General features: G+C 47.3%; 1 protein-coding gene across 1 annotated transcript in view; it reads right to left on the reverse strand.

Moving 5' to 3' along the window:
• Window positions 1-1,194: 1,194 nt before the first annotated feature.
• The window catches only part of LOC116364360 (glutamate receptor ionotropic, NMDA 2A), a 58,460-nt gene continuing 42,995 nt past the window's right edge, over window positions 1,195-16,659 (reverse strand). Inside the window, exons 4-6 of the mRNA XM_031817548.1 lie at window positions 11,064-11,247; window positions 5,662-6,510; window positions 1,195-2,526 (exon numbers count right to left, since the gene is read on the reverse strand). Of these exons, the coding sequence (XP_031673408.1) occupies window positions 1,433-2,526; window positions 5,662-6,510; window positions 11,064-11,247 (2,127 nt within the window). The 3' untranslated portion in view covers window positions 1,195-1,432. The remainder of the gene's footprint in view (window positions 2,527-5,661; window positions 6,511-11,063; window positions 11,248-16,659) is intronic.

Genomic DNA, 16,659 nt, shown 5'->3' on the forward strand with positions numbered 1-16,659 from the left:
TAGCGTCAGTCTCAATACAGACCTGTACAACGATGTCATGGTGTCTGTGTGTGTGTGTCTGTTTACTCTGTAGAAGAGTGGTTAGGAAGCATGCAAGGTCATGTGTTTAGAGGGGAGTGGGTTTTAGGATGCTAACGCCGTAGAACTAGAACGATTAGAACACACATCGCATCACCATTCCGTGTTCTGAGCCCATTCACGTGGAATGTTGGATTGATCATCACAGTTGTGTCTCCATGGCGATACCATTGTCTGGCTGTGTGTTCTGTTCATTCCAGCTGTATGGGCTATAGAAGTAAACCCTGATTGGGGATTCTATCTAATCTCATCCCTCTGGCTAGCTAACTGCTAGTGTGACGACTAGAGAGCCATCAGTCCTAGTGCAATATGTGTTAGGTAGGGGTTATCCCTGGAAGAGAGAAAGGGGAGCTGGGGGTTATCCCTGGTAGAGAGAGAGGGGAGAGCTAGGGGTTATCCCTGGTAGAGAGGGGAGAGTTGGGGGTTATCCCTGGTAGAGAGGGGAGAGCTAGGGGTTATCCCTGGTAGAGAGGGGAGAGTTGGGGGTTATCCCTGGTAGAGAGGGGAGAGCTAGGGGTTATCCCTGGTAGAGAGGGGAGAGTTGGGGGTTATCCCTGGAAGAGAGAGGGGGGAGCTGGGGGTTATCCCTGGAAGAGAGAGGGGAGAGCTGGGGGTTATCCCTGGTAGAGAGGGGGGAGCTGGGGGTTATCCCTGGAAGAGAGAGGGGGTAGCTGGGGGTTATCCCTGGAAGAGAGAGGGGGGAGCTGGGGGTTATCCCTGGTAGAGAGAGGGGGGAGCTGGGGGTTATCCCTGGTAGAGAGGGGGGAGAGCTGGGGGTTATCCCTGGAAGAGAGAGAGAGGGGGGAGAGGATCTCTCTCTCTCAAAAGAACCAAAGAGCGGGTTTAGAGCCCAGCCAGGGTTGTGTCAGAGGAGAGGAGGGATCAGAAGTTAGAGGTCATCCAGATGATCATCCTACCCAGTCCCAGCGTACACAGAGCAGTCTATGAGTCCATCAGTCTCTGCGTATGGTTCAGCTCTTTTCCTGTACAACCTCTCCTCTCCTCTCCTCTCCTCTCCTCTCCTCTCCTCTCCTCTCCTCTCCTCTCCTCTCCTCTCCTCTCCTCTCCTCTCCTCTCCTCTCCTCTCCTCTCCTCTCCTCTCCTCTCCTCTCCTCTCCTCTCCCCTCCCCTCCCCTCCTCTCCTCTCCTCTCCTCTCCTCTAATCTCCTGTTAAGTCAGTGGTAGACCACCTGTTTATAGGTTGTATAGTATTAGTGGTTTATGAAGGCGGTTTAACTCCTCATAGAAAACACTGAGGACTAGGACTGTTCTGTTCAGCTGTGTGTGTGTGTGTTTGTTAAGTCAGATTTGTCCCTAACACCAGCACACACAATCTCTCTCCCGTGTGTGTGTCTCAGACGTCGGACTCGATGCTGGGCATGCGTCGGTAGAGGCGTGGCCTGTTTCCACCGGCGCTGGAGGCCCGGGGAGCCGTCACGTAGCCGATTGGCTGCTGGGCCGCCACGGCGGGCGGAGCCATCACGTACGACATCACGGCCGTCTCTGAGGCCACGGGGTAGAAGAACTCCTGGTGGTTGCCGTGGGGATGCCCGTGGTGGTTGCCGAGCGTCATCGCCAGGGGGACTAGTTGTTTGTAGAGGTCGGTGGCGGAGCGGCCATGTGCCAGGCGCTGTGCTGCGGCCAGGCTGTTCTCTCCTCGCTGCCCCGTCCCCCCTCCGCCCTGCAGGAAGGGGTTATGGGAGGGCCGGTCGGGGTACAGGGACTTGGAGCGGCGGGGGAGGGGCAGGGGGAGGGGCAGGACGGGATCCAGAGAGTGGTTGAGGGGGGAGGAGGAGTAGGGTCGGTCAGAGCGCATGGTGAGGACGTTAGCATAGGGACTATCCTCCAGGAGACCAAAGCTGTTGTTATCTCTGCTGTTGTCCCTGTCTGGCAGACTGAACCCTCTGAACTGACTCTGCTGCCGCTCTGACTCCCTGCCGCCCCCCCGACGCTGCTGCTGCTGCTTCTCAGGGACGTTCTCGTAGGAGGGCTGTCGGCTGAGCTGGGTGGAGAGGTGAGATCCTGGGGGGGAGGTTCCGGCAGGGGGGAGGTAGTGACTCACCAACCCATCACCCTCGCCCACCAGACCCAGCTCGCTCTGAGGCAGGTAGTGGGTGAACATGTCCCCGCCAGAGTGAGGGTGTGTGTGCTGGGTGTGTGTGTGTGCATGTGGGGAGTGTGCGTGTGGAGAGTGTGCGTGTGGGGAGTGTGCGTGTGGAGAGTGTGCGTGTGGGGAGTGTGCGTTTGGGGAGTGTGCGTGTGCCTGTGAATAGGTCTGGTACTGCAGCTGGTCTTCACTGATGTCGTAGAGGTTTCCCAGGTGGATGCAGGCATCACAGCGGTTCTGAGGGGAGCGGACTGTGTACAGACCAGAGTAACCTGATAACTTCCCTAGACAGGACCGGCAATGGGTCTGTCTCTGGCCCCCTGGGGCATCGTAGGAACCATCTAGAGAGAGGAGGAGAGGGGAGAGAGGAGAGAGGAGGAGAGGAGAGGAGGAGAGGAGAGAGGAGAGAGGAGAGAGGAGAGAGGAGAGGAGAGAGAGGAGAGATGAGGAGAGGGGAGAGAGGAGAGATGAGAGGAGAGGGCAGAGAGGAGAGAGGGGAGAGGGGAGGAGAGGGGAGGAGAGAGGAAGGTAAGGGAGAGGAGAGGAGAGAGGGGAGAGGGAAGGAGAGGAGAGGAGAGAGGAAGGTAAGGGAGAGGAGAGGAGAGGAGAGGAGAGGAGAGGAGAGGAGAGGAGAGGAGAGGAGAGGAGAGGAGAGGAGAGGAGAGGAGAGGAGAGGAGAGGAGAGGAGAGGAGAGGAGAGGAGAGGAGAGGAGAGGAGAGGAGGTGTATTGATTAACATCATGTATTGATTAAGAGTACGTTATCATTTTGGTCCCTTGCAGAACCAACTGTAGCAACAAAACAGAACCGAGGGCTGCTGAGATTAGATGTCTCTGATCTGTGTCAAATGTCTGACAACAATAATTACCCCTCTAGTTTACTGAACTGAATGGAATTCAATTTAGGAAATAAAATATAAGGGACATTTATAACATGCTGTTTACCACAGAACATGGTGCTGGTTACCACAGAACACGGTGCTGATTACCACAGAACATGGTGCTGATTACCACAGAACACGGTGCTGATTACCACAGAACATGGTGCTGATTACCACAGAACATGGTGCTGATTACCACAGAACATGGTGCTGATTACCACAGAACATGGTGCTGATTACCACAGAACACGGTAGACATTTATAACATGCTGATTACCAAAGAACATGGTGCTGATTACCACAGAACATGGTGCTGATTACCACAGAACACGGTGCTGATTACCACAGAACATGGTGCTGATTACCACAGAACACGGTGCTGATTACCACAGAACATGGTGCTGATTACCACAGAACACGGTAGACATTTATAACATGCTGATTACCACAGAACATGGTGCTGATTACCACAGAACATGGTGCTGATTACCACAGAACACGGTGCTGATTACCACAGAACATGGTGCTGATTACCACAGAACATGGTGCTGATTACCACAGAACATGGTGCTGATTACCACAGAACATGGTGCTGATTACCACAGAACACAGTGCTGATTACCACAGAACACGGTGCTGATTACCACAGAACATGGTGCTGATTACCACAGAACACGGTGCTGATTACCACAGAACATGGTGCTGATTACCACAGAACACGGTAGACATGTATAACATGCTGATTACCAAAGAACATGGTGCTGATTACCACAGAACACGGTGCTGATTACCACAGAACACGGTGCTGATTACCACAGAACATGGTGCTGGTTACCACAGAACATGGTGCTGATTACCACAGAACATGGTGCTGATTAACACAGGACATGGTGCTGATTACCACAGAACATGGTGCTGATTACCACAGAACACGGTAGACATTTAATACCATAGTTATACTATATTAATACCTCTATAGTACTCTAGTTATACCACATTACTACTTCTATAATACCATAGTTATACTATATTAATACCTCTATAGTACTCTAGTTATACCACATTACTACTTCTATAATACCATAGTTATACTATATTAATACCTCTATAATACCATAGTTATACTATATTAATACCTCTATAGTACTCTAGTTATAGCACATTACTACTTCTATAATACCATAGTTATACTATATTAATACCTCTATAATACCATAGTTATACTATATTAATACCTCTATAGTACTCTAGTTATACCACATTACTACTTCTATAATACCATAGTTATACTATATTAATACCTCTATAGTACTCTAGTTATAGCACATTACTACTTCTATAATACCATAGTTATACTATATTAATACCTCTATAGTACTATAGTTATACTACAGTAATACTTACCGTTCTTGTCATTGCTGGAGGAGGCAGCTCCAGTGTTGTTGTGTTTGTAGGTGATGTACTTCTATAATACTACATTAATACTTACTGCTCTTGTCCCTCATGGAGGAGGCAGCTCCAGTGTTGTTGTGTTTGTATGTGATGTACTTCTATAATACTACATTAATACTTACTGCTCTTGTCCCTCATGGAGGAGGCAGCTCCAGTGTTGGTGTGTTTGTAGGTGTTGTACTTCTATAATACTATAGCTATACTACAGTACTACTTCTATAATACTACATTAATACTTACTGCTCTTGTCCCTCATGGAGGAGGCAGCTCCAGTGTTGTTGTGTTTGTAGGTGTTGTACTTCTATAATACTATAGTTATACTACAGTACTACTTCTATAATACTACAGTAATACTTACTGCTCTTGTCCCTCATGGAGGAGGCAGCTCCAGTGTTGTTGTGTTTGTAGGTGATGTACTTCTATAATACTATAGTTTTACTACAGTATTACAGTTATACAACCGTTATACTACATACTTCTATAATACTAGAATTATACTACAGTAATAGCACAGTAATAATTATATAATACTTCTATAATACTACAGCTATACTCCAGTAATACTTCTATAATACTAGAATTATACTACAGAAATAACACAGTAATAATTATATAATACTTCTATAATACTACAGCTATACTACAGTAATACTTCTATAATACTAGAATTATACTACAGAAATACCACAGTAATAATTATATAATACTTCTATAATACTACATTAATACTTACTGCTCTTGTCCCTCATGGAGGAGGCAGCTCCAGTGTTGTTGTGTTTGTAGGTGCTGTACTTCTATAATACTATAGCTATACTACAGTACTACAGTTCTATTCTTGTATTTTCTATAATACTACAGCTACTACATCAATACTACAGTAATATTTCCATAATACTATAGTTAAAATACAGTAATACTACCGTAATACTTACTGTTCTTGTCATTGCTGGAGGAGGCAGCTCCAATACCACAGCTATACTACAGTAACACTACAGTAATAATTCTATAATACTACGGTAATACTACATTAATACTTACTGTTCTTGTCTTTGCTGGCGGAGGCAGCTCCAATACCACAGCTATACTACAGTAAAACTACAGTACTACTTCTATAGTACTACAGTAATAGTACATGAATACTTACTGCTCTTGTCTTTGCCTGAGGAGGCAGCTCCAGTGCTGGTGTGTTTGTAGGTGCTGTACTTCTTGTCCTTCAGAGAGTGGAGGTCAGCGTCGGCAGAGTGGCTGTGGTGCAGCAGACTGGCGCTCAGCTGCAGGATGGAAGCGTCCACGGCGTTGGAGTGCTCCGAGTGAGAGTGTCTGAGGTCGGAGTGCGTGTGAGTGACATCGGGGGGTTCCTGGAGGCTGTCTCTCTGGTAGAGCGGGGCGGAGTGTAGACTGGCCTGGTCTGAGTCTATGGAATAGATCTTCTCGTGACTCCTCCCACTGCCGCCTCCTCCTCCTATACCTCCTACCCCCCCCACCGGGCGTTTCTTCAGCCCGTCTTTTGCGGGTTTGAACCCCCCCATCCCCATCCTGGGCCCCCCCAGATCGGATTCCATGTAGGAGGGGGGCCGGCTGGAACACTCGGAGATGTCGGAATGGGGCGGGTCTTCAGGGAGGTAACGCTGGCTCTTCATTGTTGCATGGCCCGGGACAGAGGCGGAGCCAGCGGATCCGGGGGCGGGACCACCGGAGGGACCGGACAACGGGATTGGTCCTTGTTTCAGCGTCTCCACGCTCTTCTTCCATAGGGCGCGGGGTTTGGAAGCGGGGCCGGCCAGGCCGGGGGGGTGGGGTTTCCCGTTGTCGGCGGTAACGCTGACCTCTACGTCGTTGAGGCTGAGGGGGTGGGGTTTGGGTTTCCCAGGGTACGGGCCTGGGGATGAGTTATTCAGCAGGTCTTTGTGCCGACCCAGGAAGCCCTGTAGCGTGGAAGTGTTGCTATAGAGACCACCCTGGCCTTTAGGAGACAGACTGACGACAGAGTTACCTAGAGAAAAGACAGCACAACATCTATAATCTATAGAGACCTCCTGGAGACAGTATAACATCTATAACATAGAGACCACCTGGAGACAGTATAACATCTATAACATAGAGACCTCCTGGAGACAGTATAACATCTATAACATAGAGACCTCCTGGAGACAGTATAACATCTATAATCTATAGAGACCTCCTGGAGACAGTATAACATCTATAATCTATAGAGACCTCCTGGAGACAGTATAACATCTATAATCTATAGAGACCACCTGGAGACAGTATAACATCTATAATCTATAGAGACCTCCTGGAGACAGTATAACATCTATAATCTATAGAGACCAACTGGAGACAGTATAACATCTATACTCTATAGAGACCTCCTGGAGACAGTATAACAGCTATAACATAGAGACCACCTGGAGACAGTATAACATCTATAATCTATAGAGACCTCCTGGAGACAGTATAACATCTATAACATAGAGACCACCTGGAGACAGTATAACATCTATAATCTATAGAGACCTCCTGGAGACAGTATAACATCTATAATCTATAGAGACCTCCTGGAGACAGTATAACATCTATAATCTATAGAGACCACCTGGAGACAGTATAACATCTATAATCTATAGAGACCTCCTGGAGACAGTATAACATCTATAATCTATAGAGACCAACTGGAGACAGTATAACATCTATACTCTATAGAGACCTCCTGGAGACAGTATAACAGCTATAACATAGAGACCACCTGGAGACAGTATAACATCTATAATCTATAGAGACCTCCTGGAGACAGTATAACATCTATAACATAGAGACCACCTGGAGACAGTATAACATCTATAACATAGAGACCTCCTGGAGACAGTATAACATCTATAACATAGAGACCACCTGGAGACAGTATAACATCTATAATCTATAGAGACCTCCTGGAGACAGTATAACATCTATAATCTATAGAGACTTCCTGGAGACAGTATAACATCTATAATCTATAGAGACTACCTGGAGACAGTATAACATCTATAATCTATAGAGACCTCCTGGAGACAGTATAACATCTATAATCTATAGAGACCAACTGGAGACAGTATAACATCTATACTCTATAGAGACCTCCTGGAGACAGTATAACATCTATAATCTATAGAGACCTCCTGGAGACAGTATAACATCTATAACATAGAGACCACCTGGAGACAGTATAACATCTATAATCTATAGAGACCACCTGGAGACAGTATAACATCTATAACATAGAGACCTCCTGGAGACAGTATAACATCTACAATCTATAGAGACCTCCTGGAGACAGTATAACATCTATAATCTATAGAGACCTCCTGGAGACAGTATAACATCTATAATCTATAGAGACCAACTGGAGACAGTATAACATCTATACTATATAGAGACCTCCTGGAGACAGTATAACAGCTATAACATAGAGACCACCTGGAGACAGTATAACATCTATAATCTATAGAGACCTCCTGGAGACAGTATAACATCTATAACATAGAGACCACCTGGAGACAGTATAACATCTATAACATAGAGACCTCCTGGAGACAGTATAACATCTATAACATAGAGACCTCCTGGAGACAGTATAACATCTATAACATAGAGACCTCCTGGAGACAGTATAACATCTATAATCTATAGAGACCTCCTGGAGACAGTATAACATCTATAATCTATAGAGACCTCCTGGAGACAGTATAACATCTATAATCTATAGAGACCACCTGGAGACAGTATAACATCTATAATCTATAGAGACCTCCTGGAGACAGTATAACATCTATAATCTATAGAGACCAACTGGAGACAGTATAACATCTATACTCTATAGAGACCTCCTGGAGACAGTATAACAGCTATAACATAGAGACCACCTGGAGACAGTATAACATCTATAATCTATAGAGACCTCCTGGAGACAGTATAACATCTATAACATAGAGACCACCTGGAGACAGTATAACATCTATAACATAGAGACCTCCTGGAGACAGTATAACATCTATAACATAGAGACCACCTGGAGACAGTATAACATCTATAATCTATAGAGACCTCCTGGAGACAGTATAACATCTATAATCTATAGAGACTTCCTGGAGACAGTATAACATCTATAATCTATAGAGACCACCTGGAGACAGTATAACATCTATAATCTATCGAGACCTCCTGGAGACAGTATAACATCTATAATCTATAGAGACCAACTGGAGACAGTATAACATCTATACTCTATAGAGACCTCCTGGAGACAGTATAACATCTATAATCTATAGAGACCTCCTGGAGACAGTATAACATCTATAACATAGAGACCACCTGGAGACAGTATAACATCTATAATCTATAGAGACCACCTGGAGACAGTATAACATCTATAACATAGAGACCTCCTGGAGACAGTATAACATCTATAATCTATAGAGACCTCCTGGAGACAGTATAACATCTATAATCTATAGAGACCTCCTGGAGACAGTATAACATCTATAATCTATAGAGACCAACTGGAGACAGTATAACATCTATACTATATAGAGACCTCCTGGAGACAGTATAACAGCTATAACATAGAGACCACCTGGAGACAGTATAACATCTATAATCTATAGAGACCTCCTGGAGACAGTATAACATCTATAACATAGAGACCACCTGGAGACAGTATAACATCTATAACATAGAGACCTCCTGGAGACAGTATAACATCTATAATCTATAGAGACTTCCTGGAGACAGTATAACATCTATAATCTATAGAGACCACCTGGAGACAGTATAACATCTATAATCTATAGAGACCTCCTGGAGACAGTATAACATCTATAATCTATAGAGACCAACTGGAGACAGTATAACATCTATACTCTATAGAGACCTCCTGGAGACAGTATAACATCTATAACATAGAGACCTCCTGGAGACAGTATAACATCTATAACATAGAGACCTCCTGGAGACAGTATAACATCTATAACATAGAGACCTCCTGGAGACAGTATAACATCTATAATCTATAGAGACCACCTGGAGACAGTATAACATCTATAATCTATAGAGACCTCCTGGAGACAGTATAACATCTATAACATAGAGACCACCTGGAGACAGTATAACATCTATAATCTATAGAGACCACCTGGAGACAGTATAACATCTATAACATAGAGACCTCCTGGAGACAGTATAACATCTATAATCTATAGAGACCTCCTGGAGACAGTATAACATCTATAATCTATAGAGACCTCCTGGAGACAGTATAACATCTATAATCTATAGAGACCTCCTGGAGACAGTATAACATCTATAATCTATAGAGACCTCCTAGAGACAGTATAACATCTATAATCTATAGAGACCACCTGGAGACAGTATAACATCTATAACATAGAGACCACCTGGAGACAGTATAACATATATAACATAGAGACCACCTGGAGACAGTATAACATCTATAATCTATAGAGACTACCTGAATACTGAATCTACACTTCTACTGTGGGGTTCTGTTACTACATTTATAATGTCTACACCTCTACTGTGGGGTTCTGTTACTACATTTATGATGTCTACACCTCTACTGTGGGGTTCTGTTACTACATTTATTATGTCTACACCTCTACTGTGGGGTTCTGTTACTACATTTATGATGTCTACACCTCTACTGTGGGGTTCTGTTACTACATTTATGATGTCTACACCTCTACTGTGGGGTTCTGTTACTACATTTATTATGTCTACACCTCTACTGTGGGGTTCTGTTACTACATTTATTATGTCTACACCTCTACTGTGGGGTTCTGTTACTACATGTATTATGTCTACACCTCTACTGTGGGGTTCTGTTACTACATTTATTTTGTCTACACCTCTACTGTGGGGTTCTGTTACTACATTTATAATGTCTACGTTCGGTTTTTAAACGTTTCTTTTTCTACCAACACTTTAATTGATACTTTTAAATTATATTATCATTATCTAATCATTAATTCAACAAATACCCAAAAATATATCTTTAAAAAAAAATTGGCTTAAAGTATAACTGTTAGAGATGACTAATGTTACTGTCCCCTCTACAACAACAAAGAAAAATACTTAAATACGTAATTGTTAGAGATGACTAATGTTACTTTACTTAAAGACGTGTACATTTGCATTGGGAGTGCCAATATGGCCGACTTGTACCTCCAAAGCATCTCATAGCATCAGCAGTTCAAGATGTATATACATCATCGGGTACGACAGTTGAAATAAGCTGATGAGGCATTTTGAAGTTACATTCTTGAAGAATCAAAGGGTATAATAATAATATAATCATGAATTTAATTTAAAAGTTCCAAAAATGTAAGTAGCACATTTTCCCTGAAGTCCCGGCTGGAATATTCCCAGGGAATTTGAAAACCTCCAACCATGTAGTTTTTTTTTGGAAAGGTTCCTGTAATTCTATCATTTTTGTTGCTGGGTTAGAGATGTGTCAGGGGTCAGGGGTTAGAGGTCATGGGTTTATCATACCTTTCATCATGTTGATGATACCAGGCTGCAGCAGGGCCGGGGAACGTTTAGGAGATGAAGAAGACAGGGTGATCTTCTTAGCTGACTTCAGAAGGTGTAACATGTTGGCCTGAGGAGAGAAGTCCAACTCCGGAGGCTTCTTCTTTAACTCTATATGGACCCCGTGGACACAAGACCAGATACCCTGGAGAGGAGGAGGAGGAGGAGGAGGGGAGGAGAGGAGGAGGAGAGGGGGAGGAGGAGAGGAGGAGTGGGAGGAGAGGAGGAAGAGGAGGAGGAGGAGGAGGAGAGGAGGAGGAGGAGAGGAGGAGTGGGAGGAAAGGATGAGGAGAGGAGGAGATGAGGAAGAGAGGAGGGGGTGATGATGATGGTGATGGAGGGGCGGGAGGAAGGGAGGAAAAAAGGGAACAGAAAGAGAGAGGAAGAAGATTAGTGTGAGGCAGACACACACACAGAGAGAGAGAGAGAGAGAGAGAGAGAGAGAGAGAGAGAGAGAGAGAGAGAGAGAGAGAGAGAGAGAGAGAGAGAGAGAGGGAGAGAGAGAGAGAGAGAGAGGGGGAGAGAGAGAGAGACAGAGAGAGACAGACAGAAAAAAGAGTAACCCTTGGTAGTAGCACTACTCCTCTTAACTCCTCACTACTCCTCACTACTCCTCTGAACTCCTCACTACTCCTCACAACTCCTCACTACTCCTCATAACTCCTCTTAACTCCTCACTACTCCTCTTAACTCCTCACAACTCCTCTTAACTCCTCACTACTCCTCACTACTCCTCTGAACTCCTCACTACTCCTCACTACTCCTCTTAACTCCTCACTACTCCTCATAACTCCTCTTAACTCCTCACTACTCCTCTTAACTCCTCACAACTCCTCTTAACTCCTCACTACCCCTCTTAACTCCTCATAACTCCTCACTACTCCTCTTAACTCCACTTAACTTCTCACTACTCCTCACTGCTCCTCTTAACTCCTCACTACTCCTCTTAACTCCTTTTAACTCCTCACTACTCCTCACTACTCCTCTTAACCCCTCTTAACTCCTCACTACTCCTCTTAACTCCTCAATACCCCTCTTAACTCCTCATAACTCCTCACTACTCCTCTTAACTCCACTTAACTTCTCACTACTCCTCACTAATCCTCTTAACTCCTCACTACTCCTCTTAACTCCTTTTAACTCCTCACTACTCCTCTTAACTCCTCTTAACTCCTCACTACTCCTCTTAACACCTCTTAACTCCTCCACACTCCTCTCCTCTCTGCTAAGCGCAGCACAGCGACAGGGACATGACTGATAAATAAACTGGAGTCAACACGAGGGACATGACTGATACATAAACTGGCGTCAACACGAGGGACATGACTGATAAATAAACTGGAGTCAACACGAGGGACATGACTGATAAATAAACTGGAGTCAACACGAGGGACATGACTGATAAATAAACTGGAGTCAACATGAGGGACATGACTGATACATAAACTGGAGTCAACACGAGGGACATGACTGATGACTGGCCCTAACCCAGGCTGAGACAGTAGAGAGAGACTGGTCCTAACCCAGGCTGAGACAGTAGAGAGAGACTGGCCCTAACCCAGGCTGAGACAGTAGAGAGAGACTGGCCCTAACCCAGGCTAAGAGACAGTAGAGAGAGACTGGCCCTAACCCAGGCTGAGACAGTAGAAACAGACTGGCCCTAACCCAGGCTGAGACAGTAGAGAGAGACTGGCCCTAACCCAGGCTGAGACAGTAGAGAGAGACTGGCCCTAACCCAGGCTGAGACAGTAGAGAGAGACTGGCCCTAACCCAGGCTAAGAGACAGTAGAGAGAGACTGGCCCTGACCCAGGCTAAGAGACAGTAGAGAGAGACTGGCCCTAACCCAGGCTGAGAGACAGTAGAGAGAGACTGGCCCTGACCCAGGCTAAGAGACAGTAGAGAGAGACTGGCCCTAACCCAGGCTGAGAGACAGTAGAGAGAGACTGGCCCTAACCCAGGCTGAGACAGTAGAGAGAGACTGGCCCTAACCCAGGCTGAGACAGTAGAGAGAGACTGGCCCTGACCCAGGCTAAGAGACAGTAGAAGAGACTGGCCCTAACCCAGGCTGAGACAGTAGAGAGAGACTGGCCCTAACCCAGGCTAAGAGACAGTAGAGAGAGACTGGCCCTAACCCAGGCTAAGAGACAGTAGAGAGAGACTGGCCCTAACCCAGGCTGAGAGACAGTAGAGAGAGACTGGCCCTAACCCAGGCTAAGAGACAGTAGAGAGAGACTGGCCCTAACCCAGGCTAAGAGACATTAGAGAGAGACTGGCCCTAACCCAGGCTGAGAGACAGTAGAGAGAGACTGGCCCTAACCCAGGCTGAGACAATAGAGAGAGACTGGCCCTAACCCATGCTGAGACAGTAGAGAGAGACTGGCCCTAACCCAGGCTAAGAGACAGTAGAAAGAGACTGGCCCTAACCCAGGCTGAGAGACAGTAGAGAGAGACTGGCCCTAACCCAGGCTGAGACAGTAGAGAGTGACTGGCCCTAACCCAGGCTGAGACAGTAGAGAGAGACTGGCCCTAACCCAGGCTGAGAGACAGTAGAGAGAGACTGGCCCTAACCCAGGCTGAGACAGTAGAGAGAGACTGGCCCTAACCCAGGCTGAGACGGTAGAAACAGACTGGCCCTAACCCAGGCTGAGAGACAGTAGAAACAGACTGGCCCTAACCCAGGCTAGGAGACAGTAGAGAGTGACTGGCCCTAACCCAGGCTGAGAGACAGTAGAGAGAGACTGGCCCTAACCCAGGCTAAGAGACAGTAGAGAGTGACTGGCAATAACCCATGCTGAGACAGTAGAAACAGACTGGCCCTAACCCAGGCTGAGAGACAGTAGATCGAGACTGGCCCTAACCCAGGCTAAGAGACAGTAGAGAGTGACTGGCCCTAACCCAGGCTGAGAGACAGTAGAAAGAGACTGGCCCTAACCCAGGCTGAGAGACAGTAGAGAGAGACTGGCCCTAACCCAGGCTGAGACAGTAGAAACAGACTGGCCCTAACCCAGGCTGAGAGACAGTAGAGAGAGACTGGCCCTAACCCAGGCTAAGAGACAGTAGAGAGTGACTGGCCCTAACCCAGGCTGAGAGACAGTAGAGAGAGACTGGCCCTAACTCAGGCTGAGAGACAGTAGAGAGAGACTGGCCCTAACCCAGGCTGAGACAGTAGAGAGAGACTGGCCCTAACCCGGGCTGAGAGACAGTAGAGAGAGACTGGTCCTAACCCAGGCTAAGAGACAGTAGAAAGAGACTGGCCCTAACCCAGGCTGAGACAGTAGAGAGTGACTGGCCCTAACCCAGGCTGAGAGACAGTAGAAACAGACTGGCCCTAACCCAGGCTGAGACAGTAGAGAGAGACTGGCCCTAACCCAGGCTAAGACACAGTAGAAAGAGACTGGCCCTAACCCAGGCTAAGACAGTAGAGAGTGACTGGCCCTAACCCAGGCTGAGACAGTAGAAAGAGACAGGCCCTAACCCAGGCTGAGACAGTAGAAACAGACTGGCCCTAACCCAGGCTGAGACAGTAGAGAGAGACTGGCCCTAACCCAGGCTAAGAGACAGTAGAAAGAGACTGGCCCTAACCCAGGCTAAGACAGTAGAGAGTGACTGGCCCTAACCCAGGCTGAGACAGTAGAGAGTGACTGGCCCTAACCCAGGCTGAGACAGTAGAGAGTGACTGGCCCTAACCCAGGCTAAGAGACAGTAGAAAGAGACTGGCCCTAACCCAGGCTGAGACAGTAGAGAGAGACTGGCCCTAACCCAGGCTGAGACAGTAGAGAGTGACTGGCCCTAACCCAGGCTGAGAGACAGTAGAAACAGACTGGCCCTAACCCAGGCTGAGACAGTAGAGAGAGACTGGCCCTAACCCAGGCTAAGAGACAGTAGAAAGAGACTGGCCCTAACCCAGGCTAAGACAGTAGAGAGTGACTGGCCCTAACCCAGGCTGAGACAGTAGAAAGAGACTGGCCCTAACCCAGGCTGAGACAGTAGAAACAGACTGGCCCTAACCCAGGCTGAGACAGTAGAGAGAGACTGGCCCTAACCCAGGCTAAGAGACAGTAGAAAGAGACTGGCCCTAACCCAGGCTAAGACAGTAGAGAGTGACTGGCCCTAACCCAGGCTGAGACAGTAGAGAGTGACTGGCCCTAACCCAGGCTGAGACAGTAGAGAGAGACTGGCCCTAACCCAGGCTGAGACAGTAGAGAGAGACTGGCCCTAACCCAGGCTGAGACAGTAGAGAGAGACTGGCCCTAACCCAGGCTGAGACAGTAGAGAGTGACTGGCCTTAACCCAGGCTGAGACAGTAGAGAGAGACTGGCCCTAACCCAGGCTGAGACAGTAGAGAGAGACTGGCCCTAACCCAGGCTGAGAGACAGTAGAAACAGACTGGCCCTAACCCAGGCTGAGACAGTAGAGAGAGACTGGCCCTAACCCAGGCTGAGACAGTAGAGAGAGACTGGCCCTAACCCAGGCTGAGACAGTAGAGAGAGACTGGCCCTAACCCAGGCTAAGAGACAGTAGAGAGAGACTGGCCCTAACCCAGGCTGAGACAGTAGAAACAGACTGGCCCTAACCCAGGCTGAGACAGTAGAGAGAGACTGGCCCTAACCCAGGCTGAGACAGTAGAGAGAGACTGGCCCTAACCCAGGCTGAGACAGTAGAGAGAGACTGGCCCTAACCCAGGCTAAGAGACAGTAGAGAGAGACTGGCCCTGACCCAGGCTAAGAGACAGTAGAGAGAGACTGGCCCTAACCCAGGCTGAGAGACAGTAGAGAGAGACTGGCCCTAACCCAGGCTGAGACAGTAGAGAGAGACTGGCCCTAACCCAGGCTGAGACAGTAGAGAGAGACTGGGCCTGACCCAGGCTAAGAGACAGTAGAGAGAGACTGGCCCTAACCCAGGCTGAGACAGTAGAGAGAGACTGGCCCTAACCCAGGCTAAAAGACAGTAGAGAGAGACTGGCCCTAACCCAGGCTAAGAGACAGTAGAGAGAGACTGGCCCTAACCCAGGCTGAGAGACAGTAGAGAGAGACTGGCCCTAACCCAGGCTAAGAGACAGTAGAGAGAGACTGGCCCTAACCCAGGCTAAGAGACAGTAGAGAGAGACTGGCCCTAACCCAGGCTGAGAGACAGTAGAGAGAGACTGGCCCTAACCCAGGCTGAGACAGTAGAGAGAGACTGGCCCTAACCCATGCTGAGACAGTAGAGAGAGACTGGCCCTAACCCAGGCTAAGAGACAGTAGAAAGAGACTGGCCCTAACCCAGGCTGAGAGACAGTAGAGAGAGACTGGCCCTAACCCAGGCTGAGAGACAGTAGAGAGAGACTGGCCCTAACCCAGGCTGAGAGACAGTAGAGAGAGACTGGCCCTAACCCAGGCTGAGAGCCAGTAGAGAGAGACTGGCCCTAACCCAGGCTGAGACAGTAGAGAGAGACTGGCCCTAACCCATGCTGAGACAGTAGAGAGAGACTGGCCCTAACCCAGGCTAAGAGACAGTGGATAGAGACTGGCCCTAACCCAGGCTGAGAGACAGTAGAGAGAGACTGGCCCTAACCCA

The sequence above is a fragment of the Oncorhynchus kisutch genome, unplaced genomic scaffold (genome assembly GCF_002021735.2).
Source record: "Oncorhynchus kisutch isolate 150728-3 unplaced genomic scaffold, Okis_V2 scaffold1068, whole genome shotgun sequence".
NCBI lineage: Eukaryota > Metazoa > Chordata > Actinopteri > Salmoniformes > Salmonidae > Oncorhynchus > Oncorhynchus kisutch.